Here is a 27,151-nt window from a genome sequence, read left to right as displayed (position 1 = left end):
CAACAGCTTGGAAATATGTTGATTTGTTTTAAGTCTATTCAAGCTCACCCATTAATAAAGGGCTTTAACTTTATTAATGTAATAATGGGTTTTTGTTAAAAATAGACACCTTTTAAGATTATTATATTAATTATAATATCTTCTTTTAATGTATTAAAAATCATCACATGAGTTGTCAAAGATGACATTAATACAAAAATATTATTATAAATAAAATTTTAACTTACCTTAAATAGTGATATAAGGATACTTGTATTTAAAATAATTTTGAGATAGCTAATTTAGAGTCAGAAACTTTCTTCATGAAGGCTTTTATTAAGGATTCGACTAAGTGTTTAGAAGACTATTTAAGAATAATTAAAATACTATTTTAGAAAAAAATTTTGTATTATTAATACACTATTTTCATCAAATTTACGAAGAGACAACAAAATTAATTATAATTATCTTTTCTTAAATATAATGTGAATCATTGACTTAATGTCACGAGCTCATGTTTTCAATTCAAAAACTCATGTTTATATTATCAAAATCTATTCTATCTACTCAATTTTGCAAATGTTCTCTTTGCACTGATTCTTTACCTATAAAGAAAAAAGATCCTTACATTGTTTCGGTCTACTCTTATCTCTCATAGGATCCCACATGAGATTCGTGATATTAACATCTTATTAATAACAATAATAATAATAATAATAATAATAGAATAAAAATGAAAACTTTTTTCTTTGACTATAAAAGTAAAAATTTAAGTTTATATATGACGATCACTTAATTATAATGTGTAAAGATAAAAATTTAAAAGTCTTTCAAAACAAATATTTTTAAGAATTCTTTACTTTTAAATTTATTTATTAACAAACCGATAACATTTGATTCACAAATAATACATACAATTTATACATTAACAATACATTAAATATAAATCCCAAAAACTTAATTATCTTTTTTCAAAAGTCATTATTTTCTTAATGACTAAGCATTAGTAATGTTCACACTAGATACTTCTGTCTTATAAAAAATTTTCCCTCCTAAATATTACTATTTTCTGAATTTCAAAATCAAAATAGCCCATGTATTCTTGCTCCTAAAATCACTCATATTTTTTCCAAAAAAAACAAAAAATAAAAAAAGATTTTACCCTTTTTCTTTGCCTAGAATTCCAACCAAAAAGATTTTGTTACATTATTCTTACCAATTTCAAATCGATCCCAACCAAAAAGGCCACGTTTGGCTGACCAAAATTCTTTTGCACTTTTTCAAATAAAGCCAAAAAAAAATTGAACTAAAAAATGTTTACGGCAGGCATTGACCAGTTCAAATAGCGAAATGACCAAAACACCCTTACCTTACATTTCAACAAACAAACGCTCCATTGAGGGGCATTCTCGTAAAAAAACAACCTCGGATAACAAAGATTTTCCTAGGGCCTTTTACCCCGTTTTACGCGGACGAGTTAACTCAGAGTACTGTACCATGTTAGCAACTGCCCATTTGGACAGATCAGCACTTGTCTGTCACGAAATAAATACTCTACAAACACCTCATGATAACGCAAATCTTAACAAAAAAATTGACTCAAATTCGTCTAATTTTTTTTAATTTTTTTATAAATTCGTCTAATTTAATAATAAATTATTTTAGATTCGAGTCTTACTAACTAATTTTGATGTTAATTTCAAATATCTTGGTTTGAGGTATTAATCAATCTATTTATATACTTTTAAATTTCTATTAGGGAACAATAGTTCTACACCATAGATCAAAATTGAAAAAGTTTCTTCTTAATCTGGCGGCTAATAGCGAGGGTTTAGCATAAAAACAAAAGTAGAGGAGAGAAACTTAACGTTGGAAGTTAGTAATATAATAATTTTATATTGTTTGGGTTTTTTTATTTTTTTTGTTTTGATACATGGGGTGGGGGGTGCTGTTTTTTTTTGGGGTGGTGGAATTTTTGTGGGGTTATAAATTCTTCATTATTTTTGGAATAGAGGAATCTGGTGAAAGAGCGAAAAACCACCAAACGGCTATTATTGACGTTACAGAAGAAGAAGAAGAGGAAGAGGAAACAAGAGAGCAAAGTTTTTTTTTTATTTTTTTTAAATATTTTTTGAGGATTATTGTGGAAAACTTTACTGGGTTTTCTGTTTGCTAGATTGTCTCTGCTTCAAAAATTTGGCCGTTTTCTTTGGTGTTTTTTTTTTCTTTTCTGAGTGTTTTTGCGGTGGTGGAGGACTTTGATCTGAGAAAGTTGGGAGGCTTTTAAATTCAGCATTTTTTTTAACAAAAATACAGTTTTGGTTTTCAGTGATTGGAAAGTGGTAATCTTTTTTGGGGTGGTTTAATCATGTCTGATGGGTACTATAATTCGAAGAAGACTGATGATATCTGTGAAGAAGTTTGTGGACAGGTAATTTTCTTTGCTTTCACTTCTCAAGTTTTTGTTTTTGCTTTTTTTTTTTTAAAAAAGAAAAATTTACTTCAATTTTGGGTTTGGGTTAATGGGATTTTTTTTCTTGAAGTTCATCTTTGCTCTTTGTATTTTATAATTTTTTTTTGGAAAAAAGTTTTCAGTTTGGTTTTGATTTCTGGATAGTTGGTATTGTTTCAGATTAATGGCAAAGCGGGAAAAATCTTTTATGGAACTTATATGCTTCAAATACAAATACAAAAAAAAAAAGAAAAGAAAATTTGAAGTTTTAGGCTCTTATATGAACTGTCGAAAAAGTACGAAGTTTTGTTGTTTTTTCATTTTTTTTTAATTTTTTTGTGCTTTTTTCCCTTTTGATTTTATTTTGGTACTTAATTTTTGTTTTCCTGAAGTGGTTGATTGGCAATGTATTTTGAAGGAATAGTAGAATTACTGGGTTTAGACATGGAACATGAGAGTGGAAAATTTTGAATGCTTTTCTGCATTGATGTCTCAGCCATGTTTCATCTAAACCTTGAACTTATAGTATTTGGAGGTTTTAACATTTAAATTGAGTTTTGATATAGAGATATTGGTGTAAAGAAGGTATAATTGGTTGTATGTGGGAATATGATGTAATTCTTGTTTTTATCATCTTAAAATTTAGATTTTATTTCCTTATGTATACCTTGTGCTTACTCTTGGTATCTTAGAAGGTTTTCATTCTTTAATCTGCAGCAGGCGTCCCGGGCAGCATTGACTATGTCTAGATTGCGGTGCATGTTGCGGGGCTTCGATATCAAGACTTATATTTTCCTGTTTGTGGTTATCCCGGTATTCATCTTTGGCATATTTTTGCACGGGCAGAAAATCACCTATTTCCTAAGACCAATATGGGAATCTCCTCCTAAGCCTTTCCATGAAATCCCTCACTATTATCATGAGAATGTGACAATGGAGACTCTCTGCAGCCTTCATGGGTGGAAAATTCGTGAGTCCCCTAGACGAGTCTTTGATGCAGTGTTGTTCAGCAATGAGATAGATATTCTCAAACTTCGTTGGAATGAATTGTATCCATACATAACGCAATTTGTGCTTCTTGAGTCCAACTCGACATTTACTGGCTTACCAAAACCATTGATTTTTGCTAGCAACAGACTGGAATTTAAATTTATTGAGCCTCGTTTGACATATGGGATGATTGGTGGGAGATTCAAGAAGGGAGAAAACCCTTTTGTTGAGGAGGCATACCAGAGAGTTGCATTGGACCAGCTTATCAGAATAGCTGGTATAGAAGATGATGATTTATTGATAATGTCTGATGTGGATGAGATCCCTAGTGCACATACCATTAATCTATTGAGATGGTGTGATGGTGTACCGCCTATCATTCATCTTCAATTGAGAAACTATTTGTACTCTTTTGAGTATCATGTAGACAACAAGAGCTGGAGAGCCTCAGTCCACAGATACAAGACAGGCAAGACTAGATATGCTCATTATCGTCAAGCTGATGTCGTTTTGTCAGATGCAGGGTGGCATTGTAGCTTTTGCTTTCGGCATATTCGTGAGTTTATATTCAAGATGAAAGCTTACAGCCATACTGATAGAGTGAGGTTCTCTCACTACTTGAACCCCAAGAGGATCCAGGATGTAATATGCAGAGGGGCTGACCTATTTGACATGATTCCTGAGGAATACACGTTCAAGGAGATCATTGGGAAGATGGGACCTATCCCTCACTCCTATTCAGCTGTCCATCTTCCTGCATATTTGTTGAATAATGCGGAAGAATACAAATATCTTTTGCCTGGTAACTGCAAAAGAGAGAGTGGCTGAGTCGAGAAAATTGTGTGCTGTAAAAATCTTCAATTACAAGTTGTGCCTGCACTGGAAAGGGCTGCATTGGCCATTTGATGGCTATGGTGTAGCATTGATAGAAGTATACCTTTATCCAACAAAATCTAGGCATTATAGTGAAGCTGGGTAGAACTTGATGGGATCTATGACTGTGAGGGGAAACTTTATATGTGTCCTCTTTCTGAAGTTGGTTGCTTCCGTTATGGAGGCATATCCAATTTCCCAATCCGAGAGCTTGTTGTGAGGGAAGTGGATGTTTTGGTTTGCAAAGCTTACATGCCACCTCCTGTCGGTATGACATTTCCCCGAATTGCATAAATGAGTAGAATGAAATTTCCCAGATTTTTCCTTGATGGGAATTTTGTTTTTCTTGGGCTAATCAATTCGTATGTCTCCTCTGACAAGGTAGTACTGACAAATGACAATAACTCGTTGATTTGTATCATTTGATTGCTCTTTGTTCTTCCATTGATCATAATGTTGAATGATTCATTTCCTACTGGATTACATTTTGTTACTGTTCTCAGGCAATGTTTCAATTTCTTCCAGCCTCTCAATTCCATTTAGTTCCAAACTCTTTGTTGCTGTCTATTGCTGTGTTTTCCTTTTTCGGAAATTTTCAACACGTTTAATTTTGGCATAATGAGGAAACTTTACAGAATTGGTCAACCCTTCTTCCTTTCATGGAATCATTTGGATTGTAATTCCTTAGCAAAGGCCATGAAGTAATTGAAAAGAGGATGTTATTCTCAAATTTTGTTTTTCTATGGATGAAATCTTTACAATTAACCTTAGTTTTTATAATTTGGGACTGACTTGACAAGGTCAAGGCACCTTTCAATCATTTTGGTTCAGAATTTTTTTTTAGTAGATTGAGGTTGCTTCACCACATACTTCCCCACCAAATAAACAAGTACTAGATAGAAAAGTGTATTAAAAACTTCTGATTCCCCGCTAAAAGTGCTTGTATTTGTAGACACTTGGATTTGTTTTTGTGGTTTGAGGACTGTTCATTGTCAGCCAGTGTTCATCTGGTGTTTGTTTTTGCTAAGGAAGTCAAATCCCAAAGCGGCTAGTTCCCCAGATACTGTTTCCCTAGAAAGCTTAATTAGGTCATTTTGCTTTGTTGGCCAAAGAATAGTTTTCTACATGCCTTTGAGCAGCATTTTTCCAACAAAATAAGACCTTGAACACAATGGATGGTGCAATGTGCTCTTTCTTTGCCCTTTCTGATGGATAAAAACTGAACGGAAGACATTTTTCTCTGTTCACAACTTTATTGCCTTTGTCATAATACCCTTTAAAATCAAGCAAGTCCCTTGATACCAAAAGTTCCTTTCAATTATTGTTAAGCATTTTCATCTATAATCTTCTAAACAAGTCGTGCTTTGAAAAAACTTGATTCATCCCATCAAGATTACAGTAATGGTTGTTGAACTCACAGGATTGGTTTTTTCCTCCATATTCCTAACCTCCAGAGAAACAGTTTCCCCACTTCTAAACTGTTAAAAAATTATATATTTATATATTCAAAAGTGAAACAAGTAGCCAAAACTTTTCAGCTGTCAATAATGAAAATTTCAAACCACTTAATAGAAGATTATGAAATGTGGTCAAAAAACTTGTTTCATCTATCCGCAGATTGCTTCTTCTGCTTTGGTTGTTTCAGTGCATACGCCATGGCTGCATGACCTTGACCAGGTTCCATCCACTTCAATGGATGATGGAACCATGTAATGCAATAATTAGGAAACTTCCTCTCCTCTTATCATTTATTTGGTCATTGTCATCTGTACTTCTCATCTACCCTAACTCCTGATTAAACTACATTATCAAAGAGTACTTAAACGTTTACATGCCCTTTTGCCCCGTTGACTAGTTGTTTAAAACAGAGGATTCAAATTAGATTACCATATTTTTTTGAGCAGAACCTGTCAATTGCTGATTCATGCAACGTGTAGGGCTAGTTAAAGCCTGGAGGCTATGTCATGTGCACCGTCCCTCTTGACTTGGTGACAAGAAGACGTCCAAATACAATTTGATTGGCGTTTACTTGAGAAAGTAAAATTGCTAGAAATGCTTTCATAATAAAAATCAAAATTGGATTCGGGAGATCTTTTCATGCAGGAGCATGACACCCTCTTTAATGGTGATAATGACAATATTAGTGCGGGATTTGTTGATCATGATTGATGCATGCATCAGTGGCCAAGTGGTGCTTGTGGATCTGATTGAGTCATCTCCTTCTTAGTAACTGCAACTCTAAGCCAATCAATCAGGGGCCTCACAGCTTAAATTATCATGATATTTTCTGAAATATATATATATATATATATAGCCAGAAGGAAAAGACAAGAGAATTTGAAAAATTCAGAAAGTATTTTAAGTTCTGATTTTAAGTTTGGATCAGAGTTTATGGTTCTGAAGCTCTTCATTTTTCTAACATAAGAAGAGAGGTTGAGCATGACAACTGACAAGTGTCTACTTCATCCTAGCAGTGGGGGTAAAGGAGAAGAGTTTCCCTCAGGGCCAGGCAGTTTAGACAATGGGAAAAAAGGAAAAACCATTGGTTTGCACTTTGCAGCAGGTGGCATCAGAGCATGTTATGTGTGCTTTAATTGGAGATGGGATTCCAATCCATTTAAATGTTCTGGATCATTCGAGAATCAAGAAAAAGAAAAAGATATGGTTACAGAAACTTGGGAAAGTTTCTCTCCACTATTAAGAAATAGTTTATATCTCCACCATTTTCAATCTAAGGTCAGGATTTTTAGAAGCAAAACACAATGAAAAAGAAAAACAAATCCTACCCAAATTTATTCTCGCTCTCTCTCTTGAAAGTCTTGTGTTTGCCTAGCAAGTTCCATCATCCTTATTGTTAATACTGCTAATGGGTTTATAGTAACCTAGTTTTTGAAGTCAATTAGAAGAACTTCAACCTCTGGCTTTCACACGGACATCTTCTATTTTAGGCATTATTGATGGCTCATAGAATAAAAACCAAAAGAAAAAAAAGTAAGAAACCAGTAAAAAAGAAAAAAAGGGGAGAGTTAGAATGAATCTGGTAAAAGGTAAAAGATAAGAGTATTTTTATTTTCATTTTTTTGTTTTTAAAAAGAGAAAATTATGTGTCATTTACTGCTTGCATAAAAGGTAGTGCACCCTCCTCACTACATTTTAGTAGAGGAGGGGATCCTCTCCCACATAAGTTTCTCTCAAGATGTTTATAATGTGACATTTAACATGAAATTTGACACAAACAAAATAGTTAAAACCATCACAGAAAAAGATCTGAATTTAACGGTGTATATATGCAATGATGTGGTCCTTTATCCATACTTCAGTGGGAGTCTCAGAAAGAATACATTTTGGCTTATAAATACCATTATCAAATCAACCAATAACCATAACAAAAAAAAATAAACTCGGGGGCATAAAATCCAGATTTAAGGTATTACTCTTGTACTGCACTTGCCTTCTTGGTTTCACAGTAATCTTTATCTATTCAATAAGATAACAGCGCTCTATAACATCATGAAGAAACATGTACTGAGTTTTAATTGTCCACTAGAGAACTGGAGATAATTTACTCCATTGAACATTTCATTTCAACTTGATTGTTTGACAGCCCGTTTCTTTCTACAAAGAGCAGCATTTTATATGTTTTCTAGCCAAGAAACAGGAAGGGTGTAATCAGACTATAAATAATCTTAACAATCAGGACTGTCATATAATTTAGATCCTGTTTTGGATCATAACAAATGGCTCCTACTAGTCATATTGTGTCCTTCAATCAAAAAGGAAGAACGAACATGCAGCAAGTCAATGTTCTTCCTGTTTCTTGGCATCTTCACCCTTTTTCTGATCTGCTTTGCCCATCTTTAGGTGGTAACAAGCTTCTTCACCACTTCTATGCAGTCTGTATCACATTTCAGCTTATCAAACTCGAGAATTTCTTGGTGTCTGATTCCATGTTGTAAATTTAGTCACTGAATACGTCTTCTGCTACCTTGGCCATCTTTCTACTGCCTCCATCAATCCCATCCAGCTTCTTATCTGCTGTATTAGACATCTCAAGTTCAGTGTGAGCTTCATAAGAATCATCACTGTCATAATAATGCACCCTATCCTTCTCATTTCCCTCTGTGGAATAAAATCCATCCTCCTCATCAGTGCTGCTCCTGAAGTTGTCCCTAGGATTTGATGCTCTGAAATCATCTTCTTCCTCAGCATCAGATTCTCGCATTGCATTGTCGAGGTCACTCAACATATTTTCTGACTCAGAATCTTCTGCCTTCTGTTGTCTATAACTACCTCCAGCATTTCTCCTGAAACCTGCAGTGCTATTCAACCTTCCAATCTTATCTTGCTTTCTGTTTTCTACTCTAGATCTCTTGAACTCAAAAACTTCTTCAGAATCATCATCATCACTCTCAGTCTCACTCAAATCACCAGCATTACAGGGATACTGTTTAGCAGCACCCTCAAAATTATCTTCATAATCATCCTCACTATCAGCAGTCCTCTTGTTTCCATGTGTATCCTTCGAACCCCTTGACCCTCTAACCTCATACTCAGGGTAATTGTTTCTAACATCATCTAATCTCCCAGGCTTTCCTCCAAACTCTTGTCTATTCCAGTATCTAATTCTCCCAATCTCTTCTTTTTCTTCTTCTTCCCCTTCAGCCCATTCTCGATCGGCTGCATCCTCAATCTCAGCTATGAATCTGTCTAGCTCCTCCTGGTCACTCTCAGCAGGAGCTTCTGCCTGTGCCAAAGTTGTCTTAGGCTCCAGCAGAGACGACTGATCACCACGAAAGACATACGGACTGCCTTCCTTCTCATCAATTGCATTGAAGAATGTTGAAGCGACTCTCTGAATACTGGCCATAGCAACTGGATCCTCAGGGTTAATACCTTTCCGCCGCAGTTCCTGTTCTATTTTTTTTATGTTTAGCTTCTGAGCTTCAAGAGCTTGTTCAAATCTAGCCTTGAATAATGCCTGCATTTATGGAGACAAGAATTCATATAATTTAATTTTTAAACATTTTTCCCCATAAGTAGAACCTATGCCAGATACAATATTGATGAAAACAATGTGTGACAAGGAACATAGTAAATTTCCTTACCTTCCTTTTGGTAAGAGTGTTGATTGGAATCAGATTTTTTGGTTGGCGATAATTTCTTCCACGGAACATGATAATTGTTTTTACATTATGTACGTTAATGACAATCCCACCACTCAGTCTTGCAAGCATGGTTGCCATTTCCTTTATCCTTTCTCTGGGGAAGTTATCACAACAAACTTGCACAGTCTCATGAAATTTCCAGTGGAGATGCATATTTTGGACAACTCCTCCAAAGACTCCACGTACACCAACGGGGACATAATTTTTGTTTCTGAATCCTATCTTTTTATATGCTTGAAGCTGCTCAGGAGTCAATAGCTCAGGATCATGCACAGAAGGTGGTAGCTCTGGTAGCTCATACTTCTTGAGCTTTTGTAACAGCAGTGCCACTTTCTTTTTGGCCTGCATAAGTTACATGAATACATATGCTGATTGAATTATTCTCAGAAAGTCAACAATAGGAACAACCCAAGCAAACTGCCAGAATTTAGGAGTCAGTTTTGCACTAATAATTGCAAATATGAAAGTACCCATCCTAACAAAAACCTGTTACAACAACAAAATTACTACACTGAAGAAAAGTAACATGGAGAACACCCAAACTCTCATTTATGAATAATGTTTGACCTGGAAAGAGTGCTTAAAGCTACCAATTCCTTTAATTGAATAAATTACTTAAAGAAGAAGCTTCAGGCATATATCAGATCAAAGAATCAAGACACAGAAAGCAAGCAATAGTTCAGTATCAGTTATTAATGACACAATAACATACTCTTTTGAGGTTGTAAATAAGCCTCTCCTCATCAGTCATAAGCTTCTTCTTAATTTTCTTTGCTCTCCGGATTTCCCTAGCCGTTTTTCCAGACTCTTTCTGCATACGTCTTTCCACCTTGCTTCGCATGCTCCTCCCTCTTGAAGTTGACATCATCCGACACCATCCATTGAAGGGATTAGTAAGTGAAGGAAAGGATGCAAAATCATCTTCAAAACAACCATCCAACTGTATCACGTTGGTTGAGACTAGTGTTGGAGTAGCATCCTTAAAAGCCCCAACATTCCTGCATTTTAATTAACAAAAAAATTAAATAAACAAAAGAACAGAGTATAACCATCACTAACCCCACCTTCCCCCGCCACCTCCCCGCCCCCCCCCCCCCCCCAAAAAAATCAGCTAAATTCAGGAAAAACCCCAATAAATCTCACTTTTTCCCCCAAGAAAACTTAAAAACAGAAGATTTTAAAGTCCAAAGCAATGAGGGAAAAAAATTTAAATGCTATATTCCAAAGTAAAGGAAGCTGAAAGTGAATAACAAAGCTGTAATAGATTAAACGTTTCATCGATGGGTCCTAATAAAACAAGAAGAGAAACAATACCCAGAGTTTAATTTGGTCTTATTTCTTCTGCTTTCATGGGAAAAAGAGAAAATATACCTGTGGGGATTTGATTGGAGCAGAGAAGACAGAGTCCTCAAGCAATGTCTCTGAAGATTCCTAGCAGCAAACATTTAACCTATTAATAAAGATCTGTCCTCTTACTCTCCCTCTGAACTCAGTACTTTCATATCATGGTTTTCGTTTCGGTTTTGCCGAAGTGGAATGCGTTTGATGAGAAGGGTTTTCAGGGTTTTGGGTTTTGACTTTTGGAGCTGTGTCCTTCGTTTTTTGTTTTGTTTCCTCTGTTTCTGCTTAACTCAGTAGTTGGATATTAAACGACCTCGTTTTAGTTTACTGACTGACTCCCATTTATCTACTTTTACTAATATGGTTCAGTAATTATTGTAGGTGAAAAATTCCTGAGTAGATACGTTGCAAAGGTAAACGAATTTCCCAATTGAATCAATGTCTTGGTGATTAATACTGGGTTTCATGTTTTTTATGTTTGCATGGATAATGTTTCTTCATTTGGGAAATGATACAATATAGACAATCTGAAGGGTTAAATGACATTGCTCTTAATCAAAAATGAAAACTTTGTAATGGCAGAGCTTTAAAAAACAAACAAGATTGTCTATTCACACAAGACAAGAATGACACTTAACATTTGAAACAAAGTAGGGTTCATATTACATAACATCAATGGTAAAGGCTAAAGTTTCCCCCCAAAGAGGAAAAACTAGAATGACAGTTGATGAGATGGTAATAATGTCATAGCCTACAAGTACTAGCTGTGTGTTTTTTTTTTTTGAAAGGTACAAGTACTAGTTGTGTTTCTTACATGACCTAGGACCATTAGATTAGGCCAAATGTTATTGCAAAAGACTGTATGTTGAATCCATGGAAGCAACAAATACATCTTTCTTGATAACATGGCCTTTAAGTTTATCATATACTTTTCAACCACTGCTCTTATTCAGCATCCGGGCAGTTTTTGCATTTCCGTTAACCTACAACACAAGCTTCCGTGTCATAACTGTTTGTGGGAGCAGTCTGGCAGCAATGAGATGAACAACTTCAAGAGCCTCAAACGGCCTTAAAGAACAAACTCTCTATGCCCCTGAAGGCAAAATAAAGTCTAGCCCCGAAAAGTGCTTGACAGGGAAACAACTTCAGTGGGTCCATAGAAGAGCTCAAAACTTGGACTTTGTCCTTGGGGAGCTTCTGCTTCATAATAATTCTTCATAACCGGTCTAACCATGAAAGAATGCTTTCCTGAGACCCAAATTGTAGATCCTGCAGCAAATAGACGAGAATTTGAGATTTTATGATGACATTTTAGAGGCAAGCAAATTGATAGAGGAGGATGAGAGCTGAAGCTTACAGCTAGCGGTAAGTCAGGAGGTGTATCAAAATCTAAGTTCTCAAGCTCAGAAATTCCACAAGACACATCATTATTTCCTGCCACCTCATTTATGCAGTGAACACTGCCGGTATATGAGGCTTGATTCTTTCCTGAATTCTTGAGCAATGAAGATGAATCCATAATCTCATCGCATAGCAAATTATCCAAGCAATTTAAGTCAGATGTTTCAGCAGCCTGAGATTCCCCAGCCAACCATGCTACATAGTCCAATCCATCCTCACATTGAACAGCATGCGGAGGGACATGAGATGCTTCTGCGTCAAATTTTGCTTCCTAATCCATGGAAGTGAACTTTGGTGAGGTTCAAAACGCAGCAAAGAATCCTAGAAACTCAGTGTTTAAGTGACAGAATTTCTTGTTTTCAATTTATGATTAGCAAACTAAACCAATTTCAAGTCCGCATTGTGATGCATGAGTTTGTGTTTCATCATGCTTCTTTTTCTCTTGGTTCACATAATATTGTAAGACAACTCAAAATGTTGACAATTTATTTCATACTAGTCAAGAATGACGGGTTCATTTTATAGCAGCCAAGATACATGGAAATACGAAGTCTCAATATCAAACGCATAGATTTATATGGCAATCAAAAGCTGAACATCCTCAATAGTTCTCTAAGGCAAATGGAAATAATATACAAGACAACATATAAAGAAAAGGTACTACCTGCTGCATATTTTCATCCAGATCATCATCCATCATGGATTTCCATGGCCGAGGTGGATTAGGAGGAATTGTTTTAGGGGTCCTTGGACTAGTGCGAATTGTCGAAGTATCTGGTTCTTCGACCATTGGGTTGTCATCATTCTTATCATTTTGTTTCTGCTGTTGATAAAAAATTTTGGAGACCACATATTCCCCATCATGCTCTTCTTCTTCAGCCCCTAGATGGTACTGATGCATTACCCAATTGGACTTTTCTGGTTTGCACCCCCTCTTTGAACTTTTATATAGAACCATGATCTTCTTCCAACCCTTTTGAACTCCATTTTCTATGACAGGTTTGGTCTTTCCTGTCTTGTGCCAGCGAACATGCTCTTCATTCGAATTATGTTGATTCTGTATTTTGCGGCGCTTTCGCTGACCGGTAGCATAAGCATTAATCGTTCGATGAAAGAAGTGGACACTACTTCCATCCTTGTTTGCACCTGCACAAAATGAGATGAAGTGATCAGAATCAAATTTGAGCACTCTCGTTAGGTTGCATGCATTATCTCCCATCTTGTCAAAACCAAATCAAGCTACAACATAAATTTGGTATCATTTTTAAACTCTGAATTACCCGAGACTAACCATTAATAGCACTCTTAGGAACATAATGAAATCAAGAAGTGTCCCCTCACTGTCTTTGAAGAACAGGGGATGCCCAACATCAACAGTTCTATTTTCAGCATAACGACCTTACTGTTCATATAATCATCTCATTCGGTAAATTGAATTCATCCTACAAGTGACATAAACGCAAACAAAATATGACTCTGGAAACAAACTTACCAGGAAGATTTTCAGGATGAGTGTAGCAAATTCCCTTATCTTCCTCAAGCGTTGGGATGAACTCATCAATAAATAGGTGTGCTTTTGAGTTCCCAACACCACACTTAGCTGCTAGATGCTCTAAAAGCTCTGCATCAGACGGATCAAACTTTACTCCGGCTGGAAGGCCAGGCCACTGAGGAGTAACCTACAAAAGAAACAGCTCCAAGGATATTACTAAGGGCAGTCATATATGTGAAAGAAATCTACAAGCAACCATACAAACACATGCCAAACATCCATGTTAAATTTCAAAGAGAGCCATCAATGCCGCAAAGGTAAAATCAATAAACTTCAAGTGATAAGGAATCTCATATGTTAACACAAATAATTAAGTTGAAAATGCATTCAAGACTCCATAATGCTGAACAAATAGCAAAACAGTAAAGTTCCAACTTACATCACTATTATCAATACAGTAATGACATTTAGGACATTCACGATTTGCTCCACAGTCTGTGATTCGAATGGAAGAAGACCAGGAGGCATTTTTTACTTTCTTGGCAATTGCTCTACTGTCAATAAGCCAGCTCCTGCAACAATGGTTAATGAAAGAAAATGAAAAACCCCCCACAGAGTTCAAGCAAAGTAAAGATGCCATTAAATACACACCAACATCTTCCCCCCCCCCCCTCCCCCCCCCCCCCCCCCCCCCCACCCCCCAAAATCCGTCCACACACACACACACACCCCAAACATAATTGATAGAATATCTTCTGTCTATGTAAAATGTAGCTTGAAAAAAAGGTTTGCTTTTAACTAAACTTTGAAGATATTTGACTAACAACTTTCTGTGCAGTGATACAGCTCCAGAAAGGATGATCCAATAAAACCCTCTAATCCTCACAATGCAGTTCATATAGTATGAAGAAATTTCAGCACTCAATGACTCTCCAAGTCTTCAAATAGTCAAAACTCAGAGGAAAAGAAGAGAAAAACCAGAAATGGTATATAAGCCAAAAAAAGAAAAGAAAACATGAAAACCAACTCCATTTATGGCAAGTTTCATGTAACTTACTTACAAACCTCATTACCCAAAATACCATTCCTTCAGTTACCCTAATAGGTAACTGTCCAAAGACAGAAACTTAATAAAACAAAAACAAACGAAAAAAAATCTTCTTTTTTCTAAATGGGATTTTCATGTTAGGCATACTAACCCCATAAATTTATCCAAAGTCACATCTTTCTCATAAATTCAACATCGAAACCAGAAAAAAAAATGTCACCTTTATACTAGAACAAAATACTATTCCCCTGGTTCTTGTAGTAGGCAACTCTCCAAATCAGAAACTTTCAAGAACAAAATTTCTCTTTGCAAATGGGATTTTCCAGTTAACTCCATAGATTTATCCAAAACAATCGGATCATCAAAAATCAGTTAACTCCCCCCCACCCAAAAGAAAAACCCAAAACCCCATGTCAAAAAAAAGAAAAGGAAAAGAGATGACTTTAATCTCTTCATGAAAACTACTCAATCAGATTTTCTTAATCCATTACTTTATTATTAACTCTTAACCTTACCTCGCCATGAACTTGGACAAAAGAAAGACACGAAAGAAGAAGACGAAGAAAGAATAGAAGAGAGTGTCAGTGAAGCTTTCAAGCCCTCTCTTCCCTCCTTGCCTTTTCTACACTAGGCTAAGTTAAATGAACGAGAGAGAGAGAGAGAGAGAGTGAGCGGGAAATGTAGCTTTGGAGCCGTTATAAGAGGTTCGTAAACTGAACCTGAGCTTCGGACAGAGGCCATGTCCCTGATACGAGGTTGCCATTGTAGGTCCCACAGTTGACTAAACCTGGACCCGAACCATTTGGTTCGGACAAGAAGGTTGGTTTCCTGTCTAAAGAATGTCTTGCACTAGGCAGCTTCGAAAACCGAGTTCGATGGCATGTTTGGTAAATAACTGGAATTCCAACTTGCTTCCCAAGCTAGATAACTGGAGGAACGTTGGTGCCTGGAAGCACTTCAAATTTCCCTTCAATTCCCTAATAAAAAAAGAAATTCATTTCTTTACTGTTGCTTACGCGGTTTGTTGCAAATGAAAGAGAAAGCATAAGGATCTTAAGCATAAATTATTATTACCACAAAATTCTTATGTCATCGACTGTTGAATTTATTACGTCATAATTTGATTATTTTTTGTAAAATGCATAATTTATTCATTTCAGGGCAAAAACTACTATATAATAGTATAAATTCAAATTCAAATTAAAAAAGTATTCACTAACGCCTTTAATATGAAAATGATATGTTTTATTTAAGGGGGAAAAAAAAAGTACTGCCCATCATGACAATGATTAGACGAGCACATAAACTGAAACTATGAAATAATCTTTTATTCACTCTTTTTTTTTTCTTCAAAAAAAATAATCTTTTCTTAGAAAAAGCAACCTATTTTAAACTATAAAAAAAAAATATATATATATATATAGATAATTACATTTATTAATTTAATTATTGCATTTACCTCTCTTGCTTTTTCTTTTTTGTTTTTTGTTAAGAACAAACGTCTTTTCTTTTTGTTCTTAGGTCCATGGCTTTTATCTTTATTTTCTTTTTTGTACTAATTAATATGAACAAATAAACATTCTAAATTAATTAGAATTTTTTATGGTACGTTTGGTTGGTGGAATAGACAGGAATGGAATAGAATAGTTATTATGTGGGAATAGAATGAGGTGAGAATAGAATAGAATAGTTATTACTTAGTTTGGTATGACAAAGGGAATAGAACATGAATAATTATTATGATTTATTGTAGTATTTGGTTGGTAACAATAATTTTGGAATAAGAAAGGAATAGAAAATAAAAAGACAAAAATAATCCTTTATTATTTATGTGACATTTTATTTTTTATTTAGATTTTTTAAATTATTAATTAATCTAAAATTTAATTAAAATATTAATAATAAATCATTTAAATATTAATACTTTATTTAATTTAAATATTATTATGATTAATTTTTATTTTATTTTATTTTTAAAATATTAATAATTTGATAATTTATTTAAATATTAATATTGATAATTTCAATATTAATATTTATTTNTTTTTATTATTAATAATTGATTAATTTTAAAATAATATTTTATTATTTTTTTAAAATATTAATATTTATTTAATTTAAATATTATTATGATCAATTTTTTATTTTATTTTATTTTTGAAAATTAATAATTGATTATTTATTTAAAATATTAATAATAGATAATTTAAATATTAATTATTTTTATTAATTAAATTTTATTATGATTAATTTTTTATTTTTATTTTTTAAATATTAATAATGTATAATTTATTTAAAATATTAATAATTGATTATTTAATTATTAATATTGTTTATCTAATTTAAATGATATTATGTTTATTTAATTTTAATTTATTTTGTTTTTAAATAGGAATAATTTATAATTTATTTTATTAATAATTGATAATTTTAAATATTAATATTTTATTTATAATTTAATATTAATATTTTATTAAAAATTGGAATCAAGTGAGAGAAAGAGGAGAGAGAGAAAAATAATATTTTATACTAATAAAGTTGTAAATTTTCAAACTTGTAAGGGGTATTTTTGTCTTTATTAATTTTTAAATTTATTCCTCAACCATGGAATAGCTAATACCATGGGGGAGTGTGGTATTAGCTATTCCTTGGTTTTGAAGGATTTTGAAGAATAGCCATTCTTATGGAATGACTATTCCTTGGATCATTTTTCAACCAAACAAAGGAATAAAAATTCCTTGGGAATAAAGGGAGAATGGCTTAGCCATTCTCCGAACCAAACATGCTATTATTGTATAACGAAAAATCTTGTGAATGGGTTGAAAGCTAGTTTTCACATATATTTTTTTTTAACATTTAATTAGTTGCAAAAAACATTTAAACAATAAGTACCGGTAAATAGAATAATTTGTGAAAACTTCCCATCAACAAGTCGTTGTAGTATAGTGGTAAGTATACCCGCCTGTCACGCGGGTGACCCGGGTTCGATCCCCGGCAACGGCGATTCTATTTTTGGCAGTTATTCTGCATGGAAAAAACTGTAACTTTGTAACTTTGAGGCTGGCAAAGAGGCTCATCCCAGCCCAGAGAGTTGAAAGAATCCAAGCTAATCTGCATTGAAGAGACCGGGCTGTTTCAGTTTGCCTTTGATGGTGTCCACAAGGATTCCAGTTTTAAGGTAGTGCTTTCAATTTAATGGCATGATGGGATTTGTTGGAAAGTTGCAGCGTTGGGGTCATACCAACTAGACAATCGGGATGTAAGCAAAGTTGTCGAATTTATTAACATGGATTCAGCATATGGAAAACCCAGTGATTAATGAAATTAATCTCCTGGTCCAGGGCTAAGCTCACATGCCAGATTTTCAAACAGTCCTGCACCAACACACTCATGCAAATTTCTAGAGAAAAAGAACAGGAGCAAAGGCATTTGGATGCACCTTATTTACATTGATAATTCCATCACAGCAACCGCTACCCCAAAAGTTCTGGATCCATCTTAGTCAGGGCATGCTACAATTGATGCAAAGCAGGTATGCAAAGTTAACAGGATACATCAGATACCAGACAGCTTTTTCTGTCATAACTGAACTGAACTAATCTGATTAGATTTGACATTCTTTTTTTTTTCTTGTTCTTACCAAGATTGTATTTGTTTCTAATATCTGAGACTAATGGCTTATTGAACTCCCCTAAAAATAATTTGTGAAACCCTCAAAAACGGAATTGTGCCTTGGAGGGGATCAGTAACACTGGTTAAAGCAGAAGAAGAAACTTCTTGGCCTGTCTTCCGCGGTGGCTTTCGGGGTTTCCCCTACGTCATCTCTTGCAGCCATCAATGAACTTGTACCGGGTGACTCTGGTGGCAATACAGCATTCTCAGAATTTGTTCTCTTAGGAGGCATCACAGGCTCTGGTGGTGAAATGGTTGATAGATAGCGTAATAGCATCTGTATGATTTTGCTGAAATTGGGCCGTGCATTTGGATCCTCTTGCCAACATGAAGTCACAATTGATGCCAAATCTTCTGGAAGGTCTTCAGCACTAGGCCTAACATTCTGGAACAACAAAGTTTAAAACTTAAGACCATGATGCCCATATCAGAATTCATAGTTGCATTTGAAGAAACATAATGACATGTGAGTTCTACTCATGATGAAAATAATTTTTTTATAGGTTTCGTGATGCATGACATTTTGAGAAACTGGATTGTGACTCTAGCTTGAGGTAAACAGATTCCCATTGTGACACCTTTTGAATCACCATAGTTAATGAGAAAGTCAAGTGGAGTCTTTTTATAACAAGGCAGCGGTTAGAATTACTAGAGACTGACTGATAGCCTCATGATTCAAATGCATAACAGAAGGTAGCAAGATCAAGGTTCAATGGTGGTCACAGGTCATTTCTCATCCATAATGTTAATGTACAAGTCTTAGGGTGTCTTTGACAGTATACAGAATCCTACAAAAATGACAGAAGGTTGTTTGCAGATATTTGAAAATTTTAGCATCAGGCAAAGGCAGGCTGACAAGCACATACTCGAGAAATCATACCATCTTAAATATGACTATATAACAAGGCTATACATGATTACCTTAAATGCAGCTGCATACGCTGCTTGTAAATTTGACATGCCTTCAAAAGGCAACTTGTTATGGATGAGTTCCCACAACACAATAGCAAAGCTGTAGGCATCTACCTTATGATTGTAATGTTTTTTCTCTCCATGCCTTAATGTGACTGTGCTATAAAGCTGTTAGCATATATAAAGGGAATAATCAGCATCTCAAAAAAAAAAAATTATAGGAAAAAAATCAATTTTCAAGTTCTGAATAATTCAGTAAATTACCTCTGGAGCCATCCAACGGTATGTCCCTGTTTCAGCAGTCATCATTTCTGTTAATGACTCTTCCCTGGCTAAACCAAAATCTGCTAGTTTAACTGTTTTGTGGTCTTCACTCAAGATCAAGTTCTCTGCACATGGAAAGAATTTATCAGGATCATGCAACCTATAATAGAACAATATTACTTTTAAGTTCGCAAAAAGACTGTTAACATTTTCATTTACTTCCAGCCAAAATTGTTATTGGAATCATAAATAACATATTCAACCCCTTTAACACTAATGGATACCATAAACTAATGGCCATCAGATTGTCCACCATTAGGCAGAAAGTTTGAACAATTCATTCAGGGAAAAACAACACTTAAAGATATATATGTGCATGTGTGTGTGTGTGCGTGTATCAATTGCTCCAGGAGCACAACCTTCACTTACAGTTTAACAATTATGGAGCACAGAAGCAATTATGGTTCATCAGAGGTAAACTCATAATGTTGTATAACAAGCTTCCTACCATTCAAATAAACAGAAAGCAAAGAGATAACCTATGCGGCATGCTACTGGTTATCATGGACTTTATTTTCCTTTTCACAAGTCAGATTAGAGCAATACTAAAGGAACAAAAGCCATAAAGGCAGAAACTCCAAATCTTAAAAATATACCAAGACAAAATGCAATTATACGTAGAAGTTGCAAACCTTTTGACACAATGCTACTTGTTCAGACTTATAAGCACACCAAACAATATTATACTCATACCAGGTTTCAGGTCCCGATGAATGATTCCATGGGAGTGTAAGCATTCCATTGCACGAGCAATATCAAGTGCAAACCCAACTGCTACGCGCATGTCCAAGCACTTTGGGCGCATGCTCAGAAGGTACTTACGCAATGTCCCACCTAGTAGGAGCTCAGTTACTATCACCATGATAGGCTCCTTGCAAGCTCCAATAAACTGGAAACAAATAAATGCTGGGGTAAGTTAGGAGCCTATTTCCATTTCATATAATCTAGAACTTCATGATTGACAGAGAGTCATTGACAATATCTACGATAGACAGAAAAAACATAAATTCAACAAGAAGAAATTAATGGCATATATAATGATTCAACAACCTTCACTAGATTTTTGTGTTGAACTCTGGATAACATAGCAACTTCCCTCGCAAACCTTCCTTCTCGCCTTGCAATCTCTTCAGGGGTTTCCCCTCTTCGAACAACTTTAACAGCAACAGTCTGATTCTTGTATCTAAATACATCAAATGGATTAAAATACATGAGATAACTGTTGCATAATAACAAGCACCAATAATCAAAGTTATCTGGCCTATAGAATAGTATTCATCTACTCAAGATATCAAGAACATTTACACCAAAAGAATTACAATGGATAGGATTCATTTAAAAACCTAAACTTATTGTTCTTCTCAGTTGATCAGGGTCAAACTGAAATGCCAACAAACCTAGCAAAGCTGAATTTAGTACCAAAAAAAAAAACACATTTGAGTTAACTAGAATCCAAAAAAAAAAAAAAGAAATTGACTTACTTTCCCTCATACACTTTAGCATGAGCACCTTCTCCAATCTTAGGACCAACAAAAAGCTGCTGAGGGTCAATCAACCACTTAGCATCTAAATTGAACTCTTGAGTTGAAAAAAATCCATTTCCAGATCCCATCTTTTGAACACCACCTCTTTTCAGAACAAGAATTGTCCAACTACCATCTATTGACCAAACAAAAACAAACCCTTTTGAAAATCCCACATTTTAAGTAAACAGGAAAAACGTAAAAAACCAAACTTTTTGTAGCTGACAAAAAAAAAAAAGAGTTTAAACAAGGACATGCCTTTGCCTACATTAAAGTACCCAAAGTCTGGATTTGTATCTTTTTTTTTTTTTAGAGTTTCAAAACAATAAAACCCATCCCAAAAATCACGGATTGCAGATCCAAAAAACCGTCAAGAACTGCCCTTTAATGGGAGGCAAAGAATAAAGCCCCACATGTTTTTTGCAGACACCCCCCCCACCAAGAAAATTTTAATAAAAATAAAAACTTTAGACAGAGAGATAACAAATAAATAGAAAAGACCCTTTCCCTTCAGCAAAGAAGCAAGCACTGACACAACAACAACAACAACAACAACAACAACAAAAGATAAGTTTTTTTATGGGAAAGTGAGCTGAGTAGCAAAGAAAAGAAAGGGTTGAATTATATAAAGGGGGGAAGGAAAGGAAAGGAAGAATTAATGGGAGGATTGGGAAGAGAGTGGATAGTGAAATGGTGGATGGGAAGTGGTTACTGGTTATTGAGAGAAAGAGAGAAAGATTATTTAATAGTAGAAAGAATTGTTCTTTGTTTTCGGTTTTCCTTTTGCTTTCTACTTTCTAGTGTGTTTCCTTGGTGAGTCTTTGTCTGAACAACAGTGATTTCTATTGTTTCTCCCCTCTTTCTTGTCTCTGTTTTCGGTTTTTTTTCTCTTCCTAGGTGAGTGTTAGAAGGTTTGAGAAAGAGTATTCACTCTGCATAATACATGCATCATGAGATTCTTAATATGATGAGGAAAATATTGAATGATTGTTGAGGAAAAACTGATTTAGTTGTAAATTTTGATTAGTAAATAATTACGAATTCAAATCTACAATCTCCATTTTCATAAATTTTAATCATAAATATAACATTTTCGTCCGATATGTGATCATATGATAATATCGTGAGATTCGACACGTCGTATTTAAATTTAAAAAATAAAATAATTTATTTATTTTGATTTTTATCATTAAAGTTAGTTGATTTTTCGAATTGGGTTTTGGTTGGAAATTGATAAAATGATAAAAAAAAATTAAACTTCAAATTATCTTATATTATTAATAATGGAAAAATATAAATGAAGAATGATTGCACCTAGTATATTTGTTTGTTCTTGTAGTTGGTTATTTGAGAAAGAAGAAAAGTTATGGTGTCCTTTCAATCATTTAATTTGAAAGGGAGATAAGACTATAGAAACATGATGGTAAACCAAACAAAAATAATAGGAAATTTGGTTTTTCTTTTGCTTGTTGACAAGATATAATAATCTAAATAATATCCCACATACTTTATATGTTTGAGAAAAATTTTAATTCACCTACTTTTTTTTCTTCCTAAATGAAAGTGAAATTTGTTTCATTTGATTAATTGAACTTTGGAACAAATTTAATTAAAAACGAACTATCTTATGTTTCTCTTAGAGAATGACTTATCGTATTTAAATTTATGAATTTATATTTGATGTATTTATTAATATATAAATTTTATACATTATTAGTAAATCAAATATTATTACATTAGTAATAAATAAATTTTAAATTTTGAAAATAAATACTTATAGTTAAATTTCTGTCTTAAATTTTTCAGTCAAAAATAAAAAAAAAATTCCCCAAAATCTACCTAATTAGTTACTATCTTATGCGGTGATTAATTAATTTTAATTAAATCAGAGGATGGGTTAGATTCTTGTCCCCACGTAAGAACGTTGACTTTTTTTTTAACGATCTCAACACCGACATCTAGGTTCTCGAGTCAGTCAAGCAACATTCAGCTGCCACGTCTTCATTTGATTGATCATTTTTTTCCTTGACTTGCCTGATTTACCCCAAGAATGATTACGTGTCAAATTCCTATTTGTTGGAGAGATTATCGGTTCAATTCCTATTTGAATTTTTTTACATTATTTTTCTTTTTTCCCCTCATTTTGACAATTTCTTTGTTTGGGAGCCGACCTCAAAATCAACTGATTTTTAATTTAATTTATTTTGTGCTTATATAGCATCGTAAATTTACGTCTCTTTTTATTATAAATTGTCTATTTAAATTAATTCAAAATAAACATATAAAAATATGATCGAATGCACTAAAAAAATAAAAAATTTATTTTAATTTTTTAATTATTCAAAGATTTTATAAAAATATTATACTTCTTTTTCTTATTTTGACGATTTCTTTATTTGGGACTGGCCTCAAGATCAACTTATTTTTATTTTATTTTTTTATTAATATAGCATCATAAATTTACACTGCTTTTATCTTAAATTGTCTATGTAAATTAAATTATATTCCTAATTTCAATTGGAAAATTTTCAAATATAAACATTCTAAAGCTTCAATTATCAAAAAGGGAGATGAAGATAAAAATTTTCTCTTAATTAAGAGCTTAAATTTAGGGTGGGAATATTTTGGATTAAATTAGAATATTCCCTAAGTTGAATTTGAGGAGCAAATATATATACACTAATTAAAGTTATATGATTGGGAAGTCAATATTAAAAGAGGATTATAAGCTAAGAAAAAGTGCAGCTTTTAATTTTACTAGTCAAAGTGGGGTACGTAATTAATATATTTGGAAAATGGCATTTACTTTATGGGACTCCAATTTTCACCTACTCTTAAAGCTTACATCAAAGAGAAACATTGGAAGATATGACTTTTAATTGGAAGCTTGAAAAGCATAACTGCCCATCCAATTAAACTCAATTCCTCAATCCTTCTTTTTTGACTATAACCTAAATACTGGTTCTTCCTCAGCCAACTTTCTCAACATGGTCAACCAAATTTGTTGTTTTCTCATATATGAAATTAAAAAAATTTTAAAAAATATTCAAAAAGTTAACATATTTGAAGTAAGGTTTATATTTAATGTACTATTCATGTATCACGGGGTTTATATTTAACTCATATCAGTTCGGATCTATTTTAATTTTTGTATCTCTTATGGAGACCCTACATTAATGAATACTTGAATTTATTTTAATACCATTTATCACAAGTTAAAACTTATTTCCAACCTTATACGACCTTAAGTTATATTTTCAAAACTTAAAATAATATGAAGTTGAGCTTAAGTTCCAACCTATCACACCGTATCCATGTATGGTTTCTACATATTATCAATGAGCCCAATGTTATATCATTATTGATAAATAGATTAAAAAGCTTGAAACCCTAAAATAAATACTCATGATTGTCACTTTTACGATGTGACATTCTATAGCCTAGATCCTTTAAAGTAGCATTAGGATATATAATACCGTAATTTAGTGATTTGAATAAAAATGCTACTTATGTAATAATTTTTTTAAAAATATAATCAAATTTTTTTTTTTGAAAATTCAAGAAAAGTTGGAAGTAAGAGCCATATTTTTCGACTAAAGCCAAACTATTTTTGTGTTTTTTTGTTCTATTTTTTGACCCACAAATGTCTTAAAAGACCTTGTCGGTGGGCTGAGAAAAGGCTTGATGGAGCCCATTGCAAATTATGTTTAAAAGTGGGTCCGAATCAATTTTGGGGCGTACAAAATACGAAACCAATAATAATGTGTTAGCCATGGACTTTTTAAGCCCTTTGTCCTTTGCTAATTTTATATATATACATATTAATTAAAAAATTAATTAATTAATTAATTATATGTTCAATGAAGAAAGATGAAGAAAAGTCACAAGCTCTTGGCTTGCTTGTGAATTTGTTGGACTTTTTGGCAATGAGACATGTGATGAAAAGGGAAGTGTGAACTCGGTGAATTAGCCTTTCAATTTGACTTCCAAAATTCAATCATTGAATTCGTCTAGGTATTTTATATCTGTATTTGATTAGATCGGGCAAATTAAGATTAAGTCTATCTTTGCAATTTCTTCTTACGTCATTCAATTTATTGCAGTCATCGATTTAATCACTATGTATCATATAAAATTGGACTTTTTTCGAGATACATATGAAAGAAATTTCAAATTTCAAATCTTATTTCTTTTCGGTATTATGTAAAACGACAAAATAGGTTATTCCATGTACAAAATTTATAGATGCTAGGGCTTTGACCATTTGGAGATAATTACTTAATTTCAATCTCCAAGCTAGAGGAATATGAATACAAAAAAATTCTTGTTCAATTGAAGAGACTAGACCAAGAGAAATAATAATATAGAAAAGGCAAATAAGCCATTCATGTGATGGAAATGTTTGCAGGTATTGGATATAAAAGATAAGTAGGGCAGGCACGATTGGTTCTTGCACCTTCCATTGTTTCCCACATGCTTCATGGACCTTTTCCTTATTTTTTTTTCAATTTATTATTCACCATTTTAGGTATAAATTATACATAGATTGATCTTGTTAATCACCTCCATTGATTATGTTATTTTATATTTTAATTTACCCATTTTTGTTTTTTTTATTAAGATACAATTAATATATGAGCTTTAACAAGCTATATATTCCCTTATATAGTGTACCTCTAGTACTAATATTTGTACTATTTATATGAATGGACATGTAGTAGAATCTTGGGGCCATTGCCATTGCCATTGTAGTACAAAATTGCTATTATTATTTTTTGGATAACTCCCCACATGGAGAGGATAGTGTCGGTATAATTTTGATTAATATATATTTGTATTTTTAAATTTATAATAATATTGTGAATGGGAAATCAATAATTATGATGACGTGGGGATATATGAAATTAACACATGGATTTTTTTCTTATAATTATTGATACGTGATTTTATTGCAATTTTAAAAATATTCAAAAAAAATAAACTCCACTTCATTGTCATATCATCAAGTATCGTTTTTTTTATTACCATTGTTTTTATTAATATTTTTATTGATTTGACACGTGTTTAAAAATATAAAGATTAAATTAATTAAAATTAAAGTAAAGGGACTAAGTAAACATTTCATTTTAGTATAGGGATTACTCAAGTTAAGCAGGAAGAGGAAGTGATTGCCCAAATCGACAGATTGATGAGGTAGGGTCATTAACAATAGTATCAATCTATTTGGAAGGAGCAAATCCAATAGTTTAATCACAAGTGCAGAATGAGACTTTGCGTTAGTGTTCACATTAACTTATGAGGTGTTGTCTGTTTTGACCCACCATCCTCATAGTTTGGCTTCACAAAAGGCATATTTTAAGTCAAAGATGATATGAATTTTTAAATGTCCAATCTCACTTTAGTGCATAGTAAGATTCATGACTCTCTTTATGACCATGATATTTTCCCTTGATTTGAGATTCATGGCTCTACCATTTGAGAACATATAATATTTTCCATGTAAGATACACATGGCTCCTGTTGAGGCCCTGACACTATGCCTTGACACAGCCGAAAAGAAACTGCCTTTGAAGCAAATGGATTTCAGTATTTCATTGATTCACATGGTTTTTTATGCTGTAGTATCCAGATTCTTTGGCATTGTCCCATCATTCTTTTCAGGCTAATCTGGCTTGCAAGGCTATGTCGGTGATAACCAAAAGGAATTTGGCCATAGTTGAGCCAACTTGAGGTAGCCATACGTGCTTGCTATCCAAAGTGGTATGGAAATGATATAGGCACGGAATAGTTTAAACTTTCATCATTATTTTCAGGGTTTGTCTTCTTCTTTTACAGTGATTTATATCACATTCAAAGCCTGATTGGTTTCCATTTGCTATATGTTCAATTGTGTCTGTCTCCCCTTACAAAGTTCAGGAGCAGAAGAGCATGGAACTCTGTTAAAACAAATAATGCATCTTTGAACATCCATAAACAGAA

The 27,151-nt window shown here is 33.5% G+C and overlaps 4 protein-coding genes and 1 non-coding gene across 7 annotated transcripts; 2 read left to right on the top strand and 3 right to left on the bottom strand.

The window, feature by feature from the left end:
- Positions 1,924–4,782, top strand: LOC18600852. Of its 2 annotated transcripts, none has more exons than XM_018120329.1 (2): positions 1,924–2,410; positions 3,152–4,782. In XM_018120329.1, the coding sequence occupies exons 1-2, from the start codon at positions 2,348–2,350 to the stop codon at positions 4,247–4,249; spliced, it is 1,161 nt and encodes a 386-aa protein (XP_017975818.1). In that variant the 5' UTR covers positions 1,924–2,347; the 3' UTR covers positions 4,250–4,782. The 2 variants fall into 2 exon arrangements, with proteins under 2 accessions (XP_017975818.1, XP_007031609.2); XM_007031547.2 differs by having other exon boundaries at positions 3,149–4,782.
- On the bottom strand, positions 7,806–11,065 carry LOC18600850 (uncharacterized CRM domain-containing protein At3g25440, chloroplastic). Its single transcript, XM_007031544.2, has 4 exons — positions 10,831–11,065; positions 10,172–10,457; positions 9,400–9,801; positions 7,806–9,272 (listed from the first exon to the last, which is right to left on the bottom strand). Exons 1-4 carry the CDS (start codon positions 10,902–10,904, stop codon positions 8,253–8,255), a joined length of 1,782 nt encoding a protein of 593 aa, XP_007031606.2. The 5' UTR covers positions 10,905–11,065; the 3' UTR covers positions 7,806–8,252.
- On the bottom strand, positions 11,411–15,738 carry LOC18600849 (NAC domain-containing protein 8). Of its 2 annotated transcripts, none has more exons than XM_018118831.1 (6): positions 15,461–15,738; positions 14,133–14,265; positions 13,694–13,880; positions 12,866–13,347; positions 12,158–12,472; positions 11,411–12,069 (listed from the first exon to the last, which is right to left on the bottom strand). In XM_018118831.1, the coding sequence occupies exons 1-6, from the start codon at positions 15,502–15,504 to the stop codon at positions 12,016–12,018; spliced, it is 1,215 nt and encodes a 404-aa protein (XP_017974320.1). In that variant the 5' UTR covers positions 15,505–15,738; the 3' UTR covers positions 11,411–12,015. The 2 variants fall into 2 exon arrangements, with proteins under 2 accessions (XP_017974320.1, XP_007031605.2); XM_007031543.2 differs by lacking the exon at positions 15,461–15,738 and adding an exon at positions 15,257–15,404.
- TRNAD-GUC lies at positions 17,673–17,744 on the top strand. The gene has a single exon. It is a non-coding gene; the product is annotated as a tRNA-Asp (tRNA).
- On the bottom strand, positions 18,153–22,055 carry LOC18600848 (serine/threonine-protein kinase HT1). The gene is made up of 6 exons (XM_018120328.1): positions 21,131–22,055; positions 20,700–20,832; positions 20,343–20,538; positions 19,590–19,714; positions 19,335–19,493; positions 18,153–18,798 (listed from the first exon to the last, which is right to left on the bottom strand). Exons 1-6 carry the CDS (start codon positions 21,259–21,261, stop codon positions 18,484–18,486), a joined length of 1,059 nt encoding a protein of 352 aa, XP_017975817.1. The 5' UTR covers positions 21,262–22,055; the 3' UTR covers positions 18,153–18,483.

This window comes from Theobroma cacao, chromosome 4 (genome assembly GCF_000208745.1).
Source record: "Theobroma cacao cultivar B97-61/B2 chromosome 4, Criollo_cocoa_genome_V2, whole genome shotgun sequence".
NCBI classification, from domain to species: domain Eukaryota; kingdom Viridiplantae; phylum Streptophyta; class Magnoliopsida; order Malvales; family Malvaceae; genus Theobroma; species Theobroma cacao.
Note: the sequence above shows the minus strand (reverse complement) of the source record. Positions and strands in the feature narration are given on the sequence as shown.

Bases quoted from the DNA above. Each gene is read 5' to 3' on its own strand.
- LOC18600852 (XM_007031547.2), top strand. From the start codon at position 2,348: ATGTCTGATGGGTACTATAATTCGAAGAAGACTGATGATATCTGTGAA. The intron at 2,411-3,148 runs GTAATTTTCTTT...TTTAATCTGCAG, and splicing joins GTGAAGAAGTTTGTGGACAG to CAGGCGTCCCGGGCAGCATT.
- LOC18600850 (XM_007031544.2), bottom strand. From the start codon at position 10,904: ATGTTTGCTGCTAGGAATCTTCAGAGACATTGCTTGAGGACTCTGTCT. The intron at 10,458-10,830 runs GTATATTTTCTC...ATTAAAATGCAG, and splicing joins CTCCAATCAAATCCCCACAG to GAATGTTGGGGCTTTTAAGG. The intron at 9,802-10,171 runs GTATGTTATTGT...TAACTTATGCAG, and splicing joins TTATTTACAACCTCAAAAGA to GCCAAAAAGAAAGTGGCACT.
- LOC18600849 (XM_018118831.1), bottom strand. From the start codon at position 15,504: ATGGCAACCTCGTATCAGGGACATGGCCTCTGTCCGAAGCTCAG. The intron at 14,266-15,460 runs GTTCAGTTTACG...CCATTGTTGCAG, and splicing joins GGCCTCTGTCCGAAGCTCAG to GAGCTGGCTTATTGACAGTA. The intron at 13,348-13,693 runs GTAAGTTTGTTT...CATTTTGTGCAG, and splicing joins TCATCCTGAAAATCTTCCTG to GTGCAAACAAGGATGGAAGT.
- LOC18600848 (XM_018120328.1), bottom strand. From the start codon at position 21,261: ATGGGATCTGGAAATGGATTTTTTTCAACTCAAGAGTTCAATTTAGAT. The intron at 19,715-20,342 runs GTATGAGTATAA...TTCCATGTGCAG, and splicing joins TCATCGGGACCTGAAACCTG to AGAACTTGATCTTGAGTGAA. The intron at 19,494-19,589 runs GTAATTTACTGA...ATATGCTAACAG, and splicing joins ACCGTTGGATGGCTCCAGAG to CTTTATAGCACAGTCACATT.